The 18,535-nt window shown below is 53.7% G+C and overlaps 1 protein-coding gene across 3 annotated transcripts in view; it reads right to left on the bottom strand.

The window, feature by feature from the left end:
* The window catches only part of DPP6 (dipeptidyl peptidase like 6), a gene marked incomplete at its 5' end in the record, with an annotated part of 757,264 nt that overhangs the window by 419,049 nt on the left and 319,680 nt on the right, over window positions 1-18,535 (bottom strand). The window contains one exon of one of the 3 annotated variants that reach the window (XM_081284193.1): window positions 3,829-3,945. The exons of the other annotated variants lie outside the window; for them this stretch is intronic. Within the exon in view, the coding sequence (XP_081140319.1) occupies window positions 3,829-3,879 (51 nt within the window). Of the gene's footprint in view, window positions 1-3,828; window positions 3,946-18,535 lie in introns of those variants that run through there. 3 annotated transcript variants of the gene reach the window in all.

Here is an 18,535-nt window from a genome sequence, read left to right as displayed (position 1 = left end):
TGGACTTTACTACTAAGAAGCAATAAGGTCCACAGCAAGGCACACTGGCAGGGTTCATCACCATGGACCCTCTGGAGGTCGCCTGACCTGTCAGGATGCTGGACCATGTCCATTTCAGTGACCTCTCCATCAAATGTGTTATTTAAAAAAATTTCATCCATTTCAAAAAGTTCTTCTGCAATGGCATTATTAAAAAAGTTTAGAAGGCAATTCAACTGTCACTCAGCTCTAGGTCCTGGGCCCAGGACTGAACAGCTAAAGAGACATATCAGGGGCAACTAGGGTTCCTGCAGCTTCCAGAAAACTGAGAAGCAACAAAAACAGCTGTCACATAACAAGGAATGATGCTCACAGCTGATTTCCAGGCACGAGAACTGAAGTCATGGCTGAAGGTGCAGTGAAAGCTCCAGGTTATAAACAGAACGCAGGCGTTCCCACACGACCAGAGGCCTCTGGCACCTCAGAAGGAAAGGTGGCCCGATCTCAGGGACAGCGAGGTTCCCGAGCACAAGTAGGTGAGTGAGAACACGGACGAAACTGGCCCCCCACCCTGATCACGCACATGTGAGGGCTGCGTGTGTGCCCACACATCCAATATGCTCAGAATATGCTCTAGAAGCTTACCCCTGCTCAACAGTTGAGAGAAATGTTTAAGGGCTCATTGGAAAAACCCAGAATTCATTTTTGCTTGTCTTTCTCAATAGCATTACAGATTACTGCCTTTCCATTTTAAATCATTTGAAATGCGGATAGCAGATGTTAAAGCAAATTTGTACCTTTTAATTTAAGTGAACAAGTCCCTGAATTTGATTTTCTAAGGCAGTCTCTGCCTGAGAATATGCTGCACTTGTACCAAACCCCCCTCAGCTTGTTTGCTTCCTGCAAGGGCTTCACTCTGCCAGGGTGGGGGTGGGGTGTCAGGTGGAGCCAATGTGGCTTCTGAGCCAAAGGTGAACTCAATTCATTCACCTAAAAAGATACATTGTTTTTCAACATTTCTGGGCTGATAACACTTTCTTCAAAAGTAAATTTTAGCATCTCCAGAGAGAAAAATTGCCTTCTAGAATTCTATTCTCCCTTTTATACCAGTATGTTCACATTGTATCCTTTACCAAAACAAAACAAAATCCCAGAAAGCTCTTTCTAGATATTCATCTGTTTTTAGTAAATTTTTTTTAGCAAATTTGAGAAAACACAGCAATATCTAATTAACAGGCAAAACAATTGGTTTTATAGGCTTTCCTAATTTTTTCATTACCCTGTGCTAATCCTCCACAGAGAAGTTATTTCTGCCCTCCACCCACTGGCCTGGCTTCCAACAGGTGAGCTGTACCGCCCCCCCCGCCCCTGGATTGCTAAGAAACAGGGGTCTACTGGGGTCATCACAATTTCTAAAGAATGTTAGACACAGATTTAGGCTTTATGAGATCCAAATCCTCAGAGTAATGCCTCCTAATATGCAGGTGTACAGTGCCACCATCCCCGAGTGTTGGGTGACTTGGAGACGGCCTTGTAGTCAGAACAATATTCCCGAACCATGAACCAAACCAGAAACAGGAACCCCTCCCCCACCCTTTTAAAACACAGCTCCCTCTTCTCATGGACCCTGCAACCCCCACCAGCCTGGGCTTGGGGCTTTCCCTAGAGTCCCAACAGCAACAGGGAACAATGAGACGGGGACCTGGAGAACTCTAGGAGAGCTCTGCAGCCTGAGCCCAGAAGAGCTTAGAGCTTTAGGAAGCAAAAAATGATGCAGCCATAAGAAGAGTCTTCAGGTATGTTATTTACCTCTTTGTGTTCTAGGCAGTTTGGACTTTAGCCCAGGGCCTTTAAAGCAGCCTGCATGTGTGCACGTGTATGCACACACATGTGCATGTGTGCATATGTGAACCATCTAATGTAAGACCTTAGTCCTCCACCCATTTTTTCCTGCCCTAGCCTGCTGCTGACCCTTCTTTATGGACTTGGTTGAGAGACCGCTGAGAATTTTTCAGGGTAAAGGAAAGGCCATTTGAGAATGGTGGAAAAGGACTTCCCAGCTGCAGGTGACAAGGACAGCCACCTCTGACGGTCCCACGTGGTTTCTGGAGCCAAGGCTGCCTCTGGACACCAGTTTACATCTTCCAAAGGGTAAACAGATTCAAGGATGGGGGCGGGGGTTGATGGTCAAAAGTAGAAAATCAAACCAAGAGCTTATTCGTCCTCCAAACCCCACACACCAATTAACCATCACCAGGTCCCTGCGTGCTGAGAGAACAGGAGAAATAGAGGAGAACTGCCCGAAAACCAGGGAACTTCTTTACATAACACAGTTGGGCTGCAGGCTCTGGTTCCTGGGTTTCCACCTAGGACTACCACTGTGCTCCTTTTACAATCACCACTTCTGCCCCATGCCAGAACGGCCACCTAGTCCTAGTCCAAGCCTGCAGCCCAGCAAGTGTTTATTTTATACCTAGTGAGGGAAGAGAACTGTAATAAAAGGAGACCCCCATTGGTTACAAGATGCTTATTTAGGGTGGTGAGGTTTCTCTATTGAGCAAATATTCTGTAGAATTCTAAAAGGAGGAAGGTTTGGTTTATGTGAACCTGTCAAGCTACACTAAGCATTAACCCTTGCACACTCTCACACTGAATTTTTAGATTTCCATGTTTACAAGATCTTCTTCCCAGAAGAAATAAAATTGTACTTAAGTTCTGTAGATGATGATAATAAGATGGTCCCTCTTTATTTGAAAAAACTGGCTCTGGGGAAATGATCCCAAAATGGAGCTCTCACCAAATAGAGATCCAAAGTCGTCTCCATGTGTTCTCTAAATAGCTGATGGTGGGATTCTGTCACCATGTGCTCTCAGGTTCTTTGCTTTCCTGAACTATAGCAAGGTCTCCTTTCTCTTTCTTACTCTTAGCAAAAGCAACCTAAGGACAATCCTGAACCACACAGGAGAAATCTGCTTCTGCTGTTGATTTACCAAGCTCCAGCGAACGGCTTTGCAAATCTAGCGGTGTCTCCCAGGATCTATTTTAATGATCCGCCCGAGGTGAACTGAGCAGCGATTAACAGAAGAGAACCCTTCGGCTTCTCTAAGAAGGGAATTACAATATCACAGGAGTGCTAAACGGGGCCTGGAGATTCACCTTTGTCCCCAAATGCACCTGCCTCTGCAGAAGCTGGGCCTCCCCAGGTCAGGGTGACAGCCCTTGGCCCTTGCCCTCTGTACACAGGACCCCTGTGCAGACCTCTGGCTGTCAGCCAGCCTGCAAATCCCAAGACCTCTCAGCCGGGCTCACCTGGTCCTCAGTGTGCCTCCTTCAGCAGGCCATGTCTGCACTGTCTCTGACCAGAAGAGCAGCGCCAATCTCTTCCTGCCTTCCAGAAATACTCCAGAGAAAGGGGGAAGGCAAAGTCCTCTACATGGCTTCATTCCTGTGACTTGGCTTAGAACCAAATCAGTCCTCTTGGGGTGTGGGAATAGGCTTTATTTTTAAATTCATGTATTTATTGTTGTGGTATGTCCTTCTTCACCCAAATTACAAAGTAGTTAGAAACCTTTGCAACTAACACAGGTGAAATTAGGCAGCTCTGAAGAGAGAGACCTTGGTCCCTAGGTGCCTCTGGTCAACTTTGCCTGCCAGAGCCTCTCCCGGCTACCCATGACTGACACCACCAGGCATCCTTTAAAAATAGAAGCAGGTGGAGGCGCAGGGCAGACTCTGCACTCTCAGCAGCTGGGTGCCCAGAGGGCTACAGCCATGAGCACACACCAAGTCCTCCACGAACCTCCCCCCTCTGGCACACACACATGCACACGCACGAGGCACCAGCATTACCTGCTCCTGCTGCTGTGCCGATTTCCCCGCGGGCTCCTTAGCAGTGGTCATGGTCCGGGGCGCTCACCACCACGGGGCAGTGGGGGCTGACAGCGAGTTTGGAGCCACCAGAGTCCAAACGGAGGGCGAGGAGGGGTGGGATTCTAGTCCATACTTCCCAAATCACGGGGTATTTCGGGGCGGGGGAGGCAGGCGGGAGAGCAGCCTAGTTTGCTCTTTAAATGCAAAGAGCAGGGCGAGGATGGGGAGCGGGAGGTGCTGCTGCTTAGCGGGGCTTCTCCAATTAGCAACAGCCTCTGCAATCGCCACAGAAACAATAACTGCTTAGCAACCGGCCGCCGGCGCCTGGGTGCAGGCAGGGCCCGGGCGTGCGCTGCCGCCGCCTCCCGGCCGCGCACGGCGCATGCTCCGGCCGCGCTCCGCCGGGCTGGCCGGGCGGGGGCCGCGAGGGCACCACGGAGGGGACCGCTGGGGGACGCGCGCCCACGCGCCGAGAGCCCCGCTGCAGCCCCGCGTGTCCGGCCGCCGCGCGCGCGAGGCTGAGCCTGGGCCCAGGAGCGTCTGGGACAGCTCCCACCTGGGCGGAGGCACAGGGGGGCACAGAGGGACGGGCTTTGTTTTTTCCTGCTGCAAAGTGGCTGGTGCTTTTGAGGAGGAAGGGGTGTTTACCAGGGAGGGGTCCTCTCTGTTGGCCCAGTGGGTTTTGCAGGAAGGCTGGCCGTTGTGATCCTTGGCCTGTGTTTTCCTTACAATCCAGAGAACTTAGGTTCCATCTTTAGAGTCTCTATTTCTCCTAGAAGATTAGCCTAGACTTCGGGCTGTCTCTCCTGGCCCTTAAAAGAGAAAAGAAAGGAAAAGGCCCAGTCTGTGCAGCGACCTTGGAGGACACTGGGCTCCCTGCTGCGCCCTGAGCTCAGAGCAGGAGACAGAACTGCATGCCGGCTGATGCTGGGGCCTCCATCTTGGACTGACCAGGGCTCCTGCCACACCTGAGTGACACCTTCAGTGAGTACAGGAGAAAAGCACAGAGAGGGGGAACTCTAAGGGATGCATGAAGAGCCAATAGTTTGCAGGTGGATCATCTTGTGGCCCTCCACTCCCCCTGTGGGCGTGCTCTGTGTGCCCTGGACCTCTGCTAATACTAGACCTCCTGGTCAGGCACCTCTCCATCCACCCAGCCAGCTCCTGGTGTGTTGGTGATGGGAAGAGGCTGCCCATCTCCATACTGGTCACTAATACCTACTCTCAACAACAATCAAGTGCTTTGGCCAGGGCCTGAATCATCCTGCTCTTTGACTCTCTGCAGAGACCAGCAAATAGATTGGTTTCCCTGTATTTTCCTTCCCATAGTTCAGCTCCTTCCCAGTGCACCCCAAGTCTTTTACAAAAACAGACAACATGGCAAAATCCAAGGCATTGTGTCCTTTGGAGTTGACAGATGCATCCAAATCGTAGAGGGCAGATAGCCACCTCCACGCAGGCTGCACTTGGTTCGACTCTGAGGGTTCACTTGGCACAGATTCCAAGGGAAGCTGGTGGCTTGCACGACTCAGCCAGGAGCAGGAGAGGAAATCCCCGCAGAAACTCTTGCCACACAGGGAGGGCTCGTGTTTCTCCTGCAGGACTCTGAGCTTCCGCGGTGGCTACAGCCGTGGAGTAAAGTCCTGCCATGCATATCTGTGGCCCTGCCTACTGGGATGCCTGGAACCGGCGGCCTGTTCACCAGTGTTGGCTGAAGGGTGGGTGCCAGGCTAAGCCAGGGGGCAGACTCTCAGGGTCTTCATACCATCACAGCCTCATTCAAGGAAGCCACAGATGGACCCAGAAGCCATGGCTGCTTGAAGTCCTTAGGCAAACCTCACCTTGGCAATGAGTGGTTGCTCTTCCTTCAAGTACCAGCAACAAAGCCGGCCCAGTGAGATCAGCAGCCCCTGCCTCATGACACATCTTCACAGTCTCAGGCTCAGCACCGCTCTGTCCCCAGAGATTCCTCTTACACCCCGGGGTGGGAGGCATGGAGAGCGACCATGGGTTGACAACCCAGTCAACTCTGTCGTCCTCTGAGGATGAGGAGTGACGTCCAAGGACAGGGATAAGAGAGGCTGGACAGGTGCAGATGTGAAGGGACCTGTGGCCTCTCCCTCCACTGTTCCTAGGGACCTCCAGCTAAACCGAGAGGTGGCACCCCAGGGATCCTCAGCTGTGTACAGCGAGGAGTAGATGAAACCCCTTCAGACTCTTCCCATTTTACTTCCCAGTGAAGAGCTTAAAATATTTGACCTCTAACATGAATGTGGATAGAAAGCAAAGTTCACTGACATCTGTGAAACTACACATGGCATTCCACAGGAATGTCCTCCTGGCCTCAGATCTCATGGAAGTTGGCCTGGCCAGACCCTGTCCCCAGCTCCCCCACATTCTGTCATCTAGAGCCATCAGGAGGAAAAGTGTGAGATGTGAGTGGTGGATGGCCGGCCAGGAAGGGCCACTCAGAACCTTCCCACTGGACTTTCTGGCAGCGGGTCCCCAGCGGCCAACTTTTCTACATGGTTGATTTTGCTTTTAAGGGCAAAAGGTCAGGGGAGCCTGCCATCGTCGACAACCTGGACGAAACGGGAGGATGTCACACTCTGTGAGATAAGCCAGGCACAGAGGGCAAATACTGCGCCTGTTGCAGGCTCCTAAAATGTCAGCCTCCAGGGAAGGAAGAATGAGTGGGGCCGTTGGGCCTGGGCAGGGATGGGGACTTGCTGACCCTCAGGACCCACAGCCCACTGTGAAGGCCAGTGAGTTCAGAAGTCTGTGTGCAGCACTGAGCGACAGACAGCACACCCTGCTGCCGGGCTGTCCAGCTGCCAGGTGGTGGACGACATGGCGAGTGCTCTTGCCTCCAGGACGGGAAAGGACTGCTTTTGCTCGTGTTTTAAAATCAATCAGCGTCCCTCGAATCGTACTTGATTTGTCCTCTCGAGCTGGAGGTGTCTGCATACTATCATGAATGCATGGTCCCTCCTCTTCTTGGAGGTCACAACTACCTTCTCCTGGGCGTTATCAACACTATCACCTCGAAGTCCTCAGTCAGAAGAAAGGTTAAAGACCGGCCAGTCCAGGACGTGCCCCAGGGGGTGTGACCCAAGGGAAAGACAGGGGCTACGGTTAGCAATACCATGGTCTGCAGTGCCTGTGGACTGCAGGGAGGGCAACGCAGGGCGTCCGTGTTAGGTGCAGGAGTGCGGCACAGAGGAGCAGGGGTCCTCAGCATGCCCTTCCCAGCACCCCGCGCAGAGGAGGGGCCTAGAACGTGCACCTGGCATGTGCAGGCTTAGTGACAGGGTGGGTGCTTGCTGTTCTCAATGACAACAGCAAGAATGGCCATCTGCCAGTGCCGGGCACTCTGTCCCCTCCTGACCTTGTGCCCCCAGCAGCTTGACGAGGCAGCCACTGCTATTCCCCCAGTTTACACAGAGGTTGATATTTACAGAATTTGATTTGAAACCCAAGGTCATGCAGAGTTATGTAGCTGAACCCAAATTTGAATCTCAGCAGTCCAGGCCCTAAACCACCATATGGTGCTACACAAGATGCCTGAATACTAGAATATACAACAGTACAAGCATTTACCCAGTCTGTGCACAGAATGGCCTGAGCTCTTTATGTATCTTACCCTAGCTCATCCTTAAAACTATCTTAGTACTTGTGTCCATCTCCTTGGGCTACCATATCAAAGTCCCACACATGGGGCAGCTGGAACTACAGAATTTATTCTCTCCAAATTCTGGAGCTGGACCTGAAATTGAGGTGTTGGGTCCTCTGAGTTCTCCCCCTGGTTTGTGGATGGCCTCTTCCTGCTGGGTCCTCATGTGGTCATCCCCCTGTGTCCTGTCCTCCTTTTCTTTAAGGATACCAGACAGATGGGGTTAGTGACCACTCGATGACCTCATTTCAACTTGATTTCCTCTATAGAAGCTCTGTCTCCACATACAGCCACGTTCTGAGGTCCTGGGGTTAGAACTCCACGTGTGACTACTTGGAAATCACAAAACCTCATAGTAATTATTCCCAGCCCTATTTCACTGTGAGGAAACTGAGGCTTGCAACGACCAAGGAACTCTTCTGAGCTCCTGACGTCAGTCACTGGTGGCAGAGTTGGCGTTGACATCCAGTTATTTAATCAAAGTCCTTTTGCACACGCGTGCACACACACACACTCTTCCTGTGTTTGTGCCAACACTTCCCAAGTGCCTGGCGGGAGACTCATTCCCAAGTTCTCAATGAGAGTGAGACTCAGGCTTGGCTGTGACTCAGTGGCAGAGCGCTTGCCTCTCACGTGGGACACCCTGGGTCAGATCCTCAGCGCCACATAAAAATAAATAAAATAAAGGTATTTTGTTCAACTACAACTAAAAAAATTTAAAAGAAAGAAAGAGAGTGAGGCTCCTGGCCCCAGCCTGACTGACCAGCTTCTGCTAAAGAACAGGTGGCCCAGAGGGACTTGCTGAGACCCAGAGGACCCCTCTGTATCCAGGAGGAGGCCGACTTGATGGAGAGACTCCTGTGTTTGTGAATAGAGGCACTTCCTTTCTTCAGGGAAGGACTTTCAGAGCAGTGTGAAACATACAGAGCAAGTGGCCAGGACTACGCAGGGCCTGTGGCCATGACAACCCTTCGCTGTGCTCACTGGCCTGGGCACCTGGAGCCAGCAGGCTTGGGGCTGGCCATCTGCCTACAGGAGACACCACCAGCCCCTCCCCTGGCCTCTCACCTCCCGCTCACACCAGCACATCTGACCAGTTCTATTAGAATGCTCGGACACCTGTGCCGGGCCTTACAGAGGGACTGGCCACAGTCAGTCCTCCACAGGTGCATAGGCCATCTCATTGGCTGGCCAACACAGACTGCACCTGCTGTCCAACTCAGTGTGTCTGACCAGAGTTGTCGGTATGGGCACAGCTAATCAGGTCTGTTGGCAAATGTGCACATTGGGGTCCCTCTGCTGCTTGAAGCTATGTCCCCTCTGATTCCCTCGCCTGCCCAAGCAGCCTATCAGCTGCAAGAACTTTGCTTAAGCATCACTTAATCAGTAAGCATGCATTGAGCGCCTATTTTGTCCAGACAGCAATACTCCTGTGAGCAGCAGGCAAGCCAGGGGATCTGCAGTAAGGTAGAGATCAGCACAACTGTAGGGTACGATCAGGTAGAGATCAGCATGTCTGTAGGGTACCATCTCTGAAGTCTGAAGTTTTTAGCACCCACCATCTGCAAGAGAAGCTACTCCCACTTACAATTCCCTGAAAATGAAAAGTGTGGGGTGGCAAGGCAGGACTACCACAGGAGTCATGCCAGAGCCCAAAGAAACAAGTTGGGAAAGAAGAGCCCCCTGGAAATTCCCCAGGGAGATGGGGAGTGGCTGAGGTTCCCAAACTACGGATCAGCTCTCCACCACTGACCTGTACGGAAGCCGGAGCTCTACCAGAGGAGCTACCATTGGCACGTGGAGGCCGCTTTGGCCTGACCTCGGCAGCCCTACTTAAGGACCGCACACCCAGGTGATGAACATAGGCCACCGGACAGAGGCAGCACCAGGGAGGAGTCTGGGAGACGGGAGGGCAGGAAAGCAGCAGAAGGCAGCAGGCTCTGGCCTTGGCCAGGTGTGGACCCAGGGGAGTGGCTGCTGGGAGTTTCTGGGGAGCCCTAGAAGCATGCTGGAGCTGCCCTCGTGTCCGGGCTCTGTCCATTTGCTGGCGGAGGGAGTAGTGGTGCTTCGCTGTTTAAGAGCATCAGTGGCAAGTCTCTGTCTGTTTTCCTGAGGTGCTGGGGAGGAGCCGGGGCCTCTGCCGGCCAGGCAGCCCTCAGCTGCCCAGCCAGGCCCGCCCAGTGGTGAATCTCTTGAACTAGAAGTGGAAAGGCCAGAGCACCACGCCCAGTTGATGGGGGGCTTCCTTCATTTTGAAATTGTTCACTTTAAGAAAAATCAGCAGAGCATGGAGGGGCAGTAAGCTCGTGGGCACCCGCTCTGTACAGCCTGCCGTGGACCTCAACACCCAGACCCTTGCTGCTCCATAATGGGACCGTGTTATGAGTAAGGGACATGCCACTGTCCCCCACCCTGAGCCCGGAGGGGCCTCCACTGGAGCGCTCTCTGATGAATGGACTGTGGGGGTCAGGGCTCTCCAGAGAAACGGCCTACCAGCATATGAGAAGGAGAGGGAGGGAGATAAGGGGGCTGATGGGTTGGCTGGTGGCCAAGCCATGGCTCACACACCTGCTGCAGAATCCCTCCCTCCTTGGGCATCCTCTGTCTTCTATGAAGTCCTTCAACTGGCTGGAGGACTTCCACCCCCATGGTGGAAAGATCTACTTTCCTCAAGAGCCACAGGTTTAAACAATACTTGCTCTTAACACAACATCGCGACGGGTGCTGGACCTGAAACGCAGTACCATGGCCTGGTGTGTTGACATGCACCACCAACATGACAGGCTGCAGGAAGAGGAGTCTGTAGCCAAATCCATCCCTCTCCCCCTCTCTCCTCCCCACCCAGGGGTTCATGGGAGACAAGAGAAGGCGCCTGAGCACCTTGAGAAAGCGCAGCATCCCTGGACTTGTCCCCTCTGGATGTCATTTACAGGAAGGAGACACAAGCTTGAGCCCGTGGAGGTGGCTGCCGCTTCAGGTCCTGGAAGGCTCGACGGAGCTGGTGCTCTGCAGTTCAGTTCCTTGTCTCCCCCCGACTTTCCCAGCAGGCATGTTCAGGGGTTCTGACACCTTTCAGTCCTGCCCGGGGAAGCCCCAGGAGTAGTCCATGGGACATGGGGTGAGGCTGCCGGGTGCCATCCTCACTGGAGTCACGGGAGGACAGATTGGCTGCACCCCAAGCAGCTCCTAGCAGAGGGTGGAAGCGACAGATTATGTGCACACGCAGATCCTGGTGGGTTCTCAGCACAGGCTCAAGGACCCAAGGAGGAAATACGTGGATATAGGGAAGGGTATACACACACCGTCATCAACCCAGCCACTGGGCAAATACAAATATATAATCGTATAAAATGTGTTTCACAAAAATGCAAACAGAAAGTGCCCTGAAAGCATAACATGACCTGTGCTGATGGCGGGAGGGGTGAAGAGCAGCTCATGAGGGAAGCCATGGGAAGGGCGGAGGAGGAGCGGGGGAGGGGACAAGGAAGAGAGGGAAAGAGGGTGGGCAGGATGGTCCTGTGCTGTGGCCTTTGCGTCTCTAGTCTGTTTCCTTAGCTGTAATGAGAGCAGGTGTCATGGTCGGATGTGAGGTGGCCCCCCGAGCTCACGCGTGCAAGAAAGTTCAGAGGGTTATGAGGACTTTAACCTAACCAGTCCTAACCAGTCCCTGTAGGGATCAGCTGGGTGGCCACTATAGGCAGCAGCATGGCTGGAAGAAGCAGGTCACCCCTCTGACATGCTGTTCTGCCTCACCCTGGGCCAGAGAAGTAGAGTCCGCCATCTATGAACTGAGACCTCTGAAACTGTGAACCCCAAATAAAATTTTCCTCCTTTAAAATTGTAAAGGTCCTCTGGGCACAGCAGTGAAACAACAACAACAACAACAAACAACTGGCTAAAACAGTAGGGAAAGTCAAAATAAAAGTCAAAATAGAATATATTGAGAGTCGCTGTAGCGGGGCCTCACCACCTGTCCTATCTCACTTAACCCCCAGGACAACCCTGGAAGGAGGTTTCCTGATTCTTTATTTACAGATTGGGCTCAGAGGGAGGGGGTGGTCTGCCCACCCCCCATGTGTGCTTGGATCAAGGGCTGGGAGGCTTCCCTGGCTGAGTCTAGCCCTCCACTCTGCGCCAACACCACACCTTCATAGTGGGTGCCCCCTGAGTTGCCCTCAGGCTGGATCAATGTTCCAAAATGTGGTATTGTGCAACAGGGGTTTACAGCCATCTCAACCCGTGTCACCCCCCCCCCCCCCCGATGGCTGCCACCGTGCGACTGTGAGCACCAGCTGCAGTACTGGTGTTGGGAGGTTTTCAAGACCCCATTTTAAAACTCTCATGTTTTAGCCCCAAACAGCATCATTTCCTTCACGTTCCTGCTTTGCATGTCCACCCTGAACAATCATATCTCGCACACCTGGGCAGACCAGGGCGACGGGCTCCCAGGCAGCCTGCTCGTGGCTGCCCCACACGCTCCTCCTTGGCACCTCCTGCTGCCAGATGTCACTGGTGACAGAGGCGTGACGATGCCTTGCTTATTATTTTTCATGACTCCAGTTGAGATTTCTGGGACCGTTCCCTCAGCCCTATTTGGTGCCAGCTGCAGAACAGACTGTCACTTTGTCTGGCTGGGACAAATGTCATGGGGGAGGCCCAGAGGTTCCCACTGCCTCTCTGGGTTCCATGGCATTTGGGGAACAAGGTTCCAGAGAAGCCCTCTGAAGCCTCCTCTGGTCTGGGCCTCAGCCCCCCGACTTTTGGACAGTAGGAGTGGGGGTCAGGAAGGGGTTCACTCCCCACACAGAGAACCCTGAACATCCAATGTCTCCAAACCTCAGAATAAATCAGTAAACCGGCACGGGCAGGACATTCTCTGAGAACAATCAGCCAACAGTTCTTGCTGTCCAACTTTGCAAAGTGCATCTGATTTGGTTTGGGAAATTAGTGTAAGTGAATGTTTAAATGATGTTCAAATGGGCCACTTAAAACTGGAGACACATAAAAGCCATGGAAATCTAAAGCACTTAGCGTTTTCTTCAAGAAGGCATCAAGCAAAAGCACTTCACCAGGGTGACCCAGAGACCGGGTCTTCCCTGCAAGGCACTAGCTCCAGCTGCAGGCCCAGCCCCTTCTCTCTGGAGAGCTCCTTCCCATGCTTAATGCCCAGTTCAAAGGTCAGCTCCACCCTTGGCCCTGTGGGTCTCTGGCTGGCTTCCTGGACCCATGGTGAGACCCTCCAGGAAGGAGAGAGCTTGGCAGTCAGAGGAACTTCTTGTTCGCAAAGCAGGTCCCAGGTCCGCTCAGCGGCTGGCTGGTGCCAGCTCCGGGGTCTGGTTTTCAGGTGTTAAGGGGCACGGCAGCGGACAGCCTGGAGAGCACTGTCAGGATTAAACGGCAGAAATGAGGTCTCCCGGGGACCATGTCGCGAGCACCAACCTGGCCTGGCTCACCACCACGCAGAGCTCTCCTTGGGCACCTTTTCATCTCCTCATCCCCAGGGCTCAGCACACAGAGAATAACCCAACAACGGAGGGGACTTGGGGTCGCTGGACTGAGGCCAGACAGCACATACCAGGGAAGGGAATCAGACCCGTGGCACGGCGCCGAACGGCCACAGTTTACGAATGACTGAGAGAGGCCCCAGGGAACCAGAGACACTCATGCAGCCACCTGGGAGAATAGAAATAAAATCAGCAGAAGGAGGATGTCGGCTAGACCACTCAGCCAGGTGTGCTCAGGCTGTGCTGGGAGAGGCCCCTGCTGTGGCCAACGTGAAGGCGTTGGCAGGTGTGGCCCCACAAGAACCTGGGTTTCCATCCCCCAGCCCTGTTTCAGCTCAGCCCGCGACCCCCACTCTGGATTCCTTTACATGAGCTCTGGATCTTTAGAACCCAGGGCTTCACAGCCTAAGACCCTGGGGATCGCAGGGCCGGCACCAAGACAGCCACTTCCAAAGGAGAAAGAGTAAAAAAGAAGAAAAAGAGGAAGCCGTCTCCCATGTTGGAAAGCCCGGGTGAAACCCACAGGAAGACACAACATCAGCCACAGGCTGGCGGGAGTTACAGACGACTTACACTTTTTAAAAGTCTCATTTGCTAAAAATTAGAATGGAGTGTAAGTCCCGATGGCTGGAGCCAGCCTAGTGATAAAAAGAATATATCCTATATGAAATAATGAGTGAGATATGGAATGAGAAGGCAGAACCTCCACCAGCCCCCCAAGAACCAGAAAAGATGATTGCTTAGCAGGGTCACAGACAACCAGCGGGGAGAGCCGCCATTCTAATAAACCAAATGAGATTTACATTGCAGATTAAGTTTTCCTTTCACTTGTATCACTTAGCATTCAGGAAGTAACATAAAATAACACTATCGATGTTCTATAGCCCTCCCTAACGCACCACTTTGTGGAACTTTTGTAAAACAAGTGCACCAGTGAAACGCTAGGAAGCCCCATGCTAAGTTCCCCAGGAAGTCAAAAGACATGGCACCTGACCACAGGCCCAAGAAGCCTTTTGTTCTCCAATTCCTCAGCTTCTCCACCAGAGCTTGAGCTGACATCAGAGACAACACCTTCTGTAGCCTCTGGTTCCAACACTCACCAATATTCCTTGGAACAAATCCATTTATAAAATATGCTACCAACCCTAGGCAGCCTAGGGTTCTCATGCAATGGAGGAGCAATATAAGTACCACAGTTAGGTCCATCCCTTTACACAGAGGCTCAGCCAAATGCCGTCAAGGACCACACTTGTGTTGAAATTGGCACTGCAGGGGAGCTAGCCTGGCTTGAGCCACATCTCAGAAAGATGTGAGATGGAAGCCCATAGAGAATTAGTGTGTCAGTCAGGTTTCATTGCTGTGACAAAACACCTGAGAAAAACAGCTGACTGGAGGAAGGATTTATCTTGGCTGGCAATTTCAGAGGTTTGGGTTCTTAGGTGGCTCTACAGCTCCACTGACTGAGGGGAGGCAGAACATCATGGCAGAGGGGCTGAGCAGAGGAAAGCTGAGTAGCCACTAAGCAGAAGAGACAGAAGGGGGTAGGGACTGAGGGTAGGTATGCATGCTGTGCCCCTAGTGACCCACCTCCTGCAACTGGGCTCCACCTCCTGTGGTTTCCACCTCCTTCCAATAACGCCATCAAATTAGGAATCTAGCCACCGATGGCGTCAGCATCCTTATGACTCACCCAGTGACCAACAGCCCCACCTCGAAACTCTGCTGCACTGGGGATCAAATCTTCAACACCTGGGCCTTTGGACCCTCCAGAAAGCCCACCCTGAGCAGGATGACCGTCAGAGACGGGCAGTCGATGTTGCGCAGCATGTGAGCGACCAGTGAGGCTCCGGTGTTCAATATCTTCATGGAGGCTTTAAAGCAACACTTAGGTTTTTATCATCTGTGGTTGGTGCCCTTCATAAAGCCATGATAAGAAATGCAGGCAACATGCGGATCCCTCAATAGACCAAATCAGCAGAGCTGCCAGGGCACTTGCTGGACCACTTTCAGGAAGCCCTTTCTAGATCCGGGACTGCTTCCTTTCAGCACTCTGCTCATCTGCTTTTAGGAGAAGCCTGGTCCCCTGATGTGGATGGACCCTGCTGTACCTCTGAAAGGCCTGCAGCCAAGCACTCATCCGCACGGGGGCACTGGAGTCCCATCCACAGGGGGGCATACGTGTCCCATCAGCACGGGGACACTGGAGTCCCATCCGCACTGGGGCACTGGAGTCTTCCCTGGGGTATCCACCGAAATGCCTCACCTGTCCATCACTGGGCTGATCTGGATGGTAACCCACCTTCACCACCCCGTCTTAGGACAAGAGCAAGGCCCCGGGTGGTTGAGGCAGTGTGCAGACAGTCTGAAGACACAGATCACGCCAGTCTCCCTCTCCTCCAAGACCTTGAGCTTCAGAAACCCAGACTCTATGGGGAGCAGAAGGAAGCCACAAAGAAAAGGACCACAGGAGAGTCCGGGCTGGGAGAAGCCCAGGCAGCTCCAATGAGGCCATGTGCATGGCAGACTCACAAAGAAGACAGTGTGAATGAAACCCACTGGTAAGAGGAAGAAGCAAGGAAGGGAAGGAGCTCTGCTGTGAGGGAGATGGTGAGCAGCCAGCTGGACTCAGGGGCCTTGGGGCCTGGCAGCTTCCCAGTTCTCATTTCCAGGGGGCTGTATCCTTAACATAATGTTTTATCCAAGGAACTTGAATACATTTTTCTTCTTTTCAATGAAAAGAATCTGGCTAAGCTGACTCTGGCCAGTGCTTGGGGGCAGAGGCAGGCTTACAGGCCTCCTTCTCAGACCCACACTGGCCCTGTTTAATGCTGGACACTGATGGGCAAGTGAAAGGTCCCAGAGCCAATGAGTGCTTAAGGACTGCAAGTCCCCTCCAGCTCAGAGAGCCGCACTGGGCTCAGGCAGAGCTCATGCATGTGTGTGTTGGAGGTGGGGGCTGCAAACTCATTCAGGTTCCGAGCCAACGTCGTTTCCCAACTTGCTGAGAGCCCTGACTCCATCCAGACAGAAGAGGTTATTCCTGGATCCTGTATTTCTTTTTCTGATTCACACTGAGTGAGTCTCGGTTACATGCCAGTTCGTGTTTGGACACTGGGGAAACACAGACGCACACAGTGCACCCCTGGCCTTGAAGGGCTCCCGGGTTAGTGGGAAGACAAACAGGTGGTCAGCAGCCTCGAGGTACCTGAGGCAGAGCAGTGAGCTGGGCTTCTAGAAGGGCCTGTATCAGAAGTCTTGCTGCAACCACAGGGGCCTGGCCTGGGAGAAGGGCTGTCAAGTGGAACCTCACACAGGAAGAGAGGCGTGGACAGGAGGAGTCCTCAGGAATGTCCACCTGGAATGCCCCGTGTGAAGTGGCAGGGACAGCGTTGGGCTGACTGAGAAGGCCCTTGTCCCTCAAGGGACAGCCCCTTCCCCACAGATGACCGAAAAGTTTAGGCAATAAATGTCTCTGAAGAGAGCAGAGGATGGGCTGGGGGAGGGAGAACAGTTTAGGAAGCTTTTAGAGTTGCCCAAGGGGGAAAGAGAAGTGCCTGAAGTAAAACAGTAGGGATGACACAAAAAGATCAAAACCGCGTCAGGGGACAGCTGAGACAACAGGGTGACTGCATTTTCCCTGGTTACCGCAGCAGGTGGAGGCCCAGAACAAGGTGGCTGGGCCTGAGCCTTGGTGTGCACCCCCGCTGTGCCGTGGGCGAGGCTGTGGGCGAGGCTGAGGGGGCAGGCCCCGCCCTCCTCAACCAGGCTCCGCCCCTCAACCAGGCCCCGCCCTCCTCTCACCAGGCCCCGCCCCCTCACACCAGGCCCCGCCCCTCACACCAGGCCCCGCCCCCTCACACCAGGCCCCGCCCTCTTCACACCCCTCCCCCCAGCGTGTTTCCTGGCCACTGCAGCCTGGGGCTGCTTGGTCCCTTACTCTGATGAACCCAGTCAGCCTGGTCCACGCCCAGGACCTGGTCAGGAGCAGACATCTACATTCAGGGTCCACGTTCACATCAGACCCTGGGCGGGGTTTGGGCAAACCTGAGTAAACCCTAAGAGTTCCAGGTCACTTGTCCTCTCTGGGGATGTGGACGAGGTGGCCCACCTGAGCTTTAGGTGGGGTGGGGTCTGCTCCCTCCATTTGTGGTTTGTCACCTCTACCCTCCTGGCTCTTGTTTTATTGTCCCCAGGGCAGGGACCACGGACCCTGTTGGCTGCTGTATTTCCTGCCTTGACCTGCACACATGGGTGCTCCCTCAGTGCAGTGGTGGGTGAAGATGGAGGGGGCTGAACTAGCCTGGTGCACCTGGATCGGCTGCCCTGCCCCACACGTCACAGGCCACAGTAGGCTCCATGGAAGGACCTCCAGGACCACCCGGGTCCCCTTAGGCCTGCCGACCCACAGAGGGACTGGCCAGGCCTGGGCGGTTTGCTGAGTCCAGGAAACAGCTCCCTGCCCAGTGGCTTGCTGCTGTCTGCTTCATGGGAGGCCACGCCTGCTGCCCTCCTCTGCTCCCCCTCTGCTGCACTGGGTCCCTTCCCCGAGTGTTTTCTCCCCTTCCTCCACCAGCTGCTTTTGTTCTCCTGCCCCTTCCCATCCCTCTGCATGTCTCCCTTTTCAAATGGGTCTGCACTCTCCGTTCCTTGTCTTTGAACTTAGCAGGACAGAGGAACCAACAGTGAGTCCATCTCAGAGTGGCCGAGCCTGCCAGTGCACCCTAATTCCAAAAACAAGCCATCCGAGTGGATAACTGTGTCACCCACTTGCTCTGGCTTCAGTGCCCTGGTGTGACTTTCCCTGTCATTTTGCCCTGTCTACAACTAGGTCTCCACCAGGGTCTCCCTCTCCCAGGACAGGAATTTGCATCTGTTTTTTTTTTTTTTTTCACAAACACATTGCAGTGCCCCAAACAATGGCCACCATACAGTAGGGGGCAGAAGGAAGGAAGCAGGGCAGGGAGGAGGGGGGACTTGGTGAGGAGAGAGGGACATGGATGGATGGGCGGGAGTTGGTGGCCCAAGAGGTTGTCAGGTGAATAGAAGGAGGATGGATGACTAAGTAGGCTAGTGGAAGGAAAGAAGGAGGGAGGGAGGGAGGGAGGGAGGGAGGGAAGAAGGGAGTGACGGAGAGAGGAAAGAAGGGAGGGAGGGAGACAGGAAGAGGGAGGAGGAGGGAGGGAGGAGAGAGGGAGGAGGAGGGAGGGAAGGAGGGAAAGAGGAAAGAAGGGAGGGAGACAGGAAGAGAGAGGAGGAGGGAGGGAGGGAGGGAGACAGGAAGAGGGAGGAGGAGGGAGGGAGGGAGACAGGAAGAGAGAGGAGGAGGGAGGGAGGGAGACAGGAAGAGGGAGGAGGAGGGAGGGAGGGAGACAGGAAGAGAGAGGAGGAGGGAGGGAGGGAGACAGGAAGAGAGAGGAGGAGGGAGGGAGAGAGGGAGGGAGATAGGAAGAGAGAGGAGGAGGGAGGGAGGGAGACAGGAAGAGAGAGGAGGAGGGAGGGAGGGAGACAG

The sequence above is a fragment of the Spermophilus citellus genome (genome assembly GCF_964194105.1).
Source record: "Spermophilus citellus genome assembly, chromosome: 3".
Lineage (NCBI taxonomy): Eukaryota > Metazoa > Chordata > Mammalia > Rodentia > Sciuridae > Spermophilus > Spermophilus citellus.
Note: the sequence above shows the minus strand (reverse complement) of the source record. Positions and strands in the feature narration are given on the sequence as shown.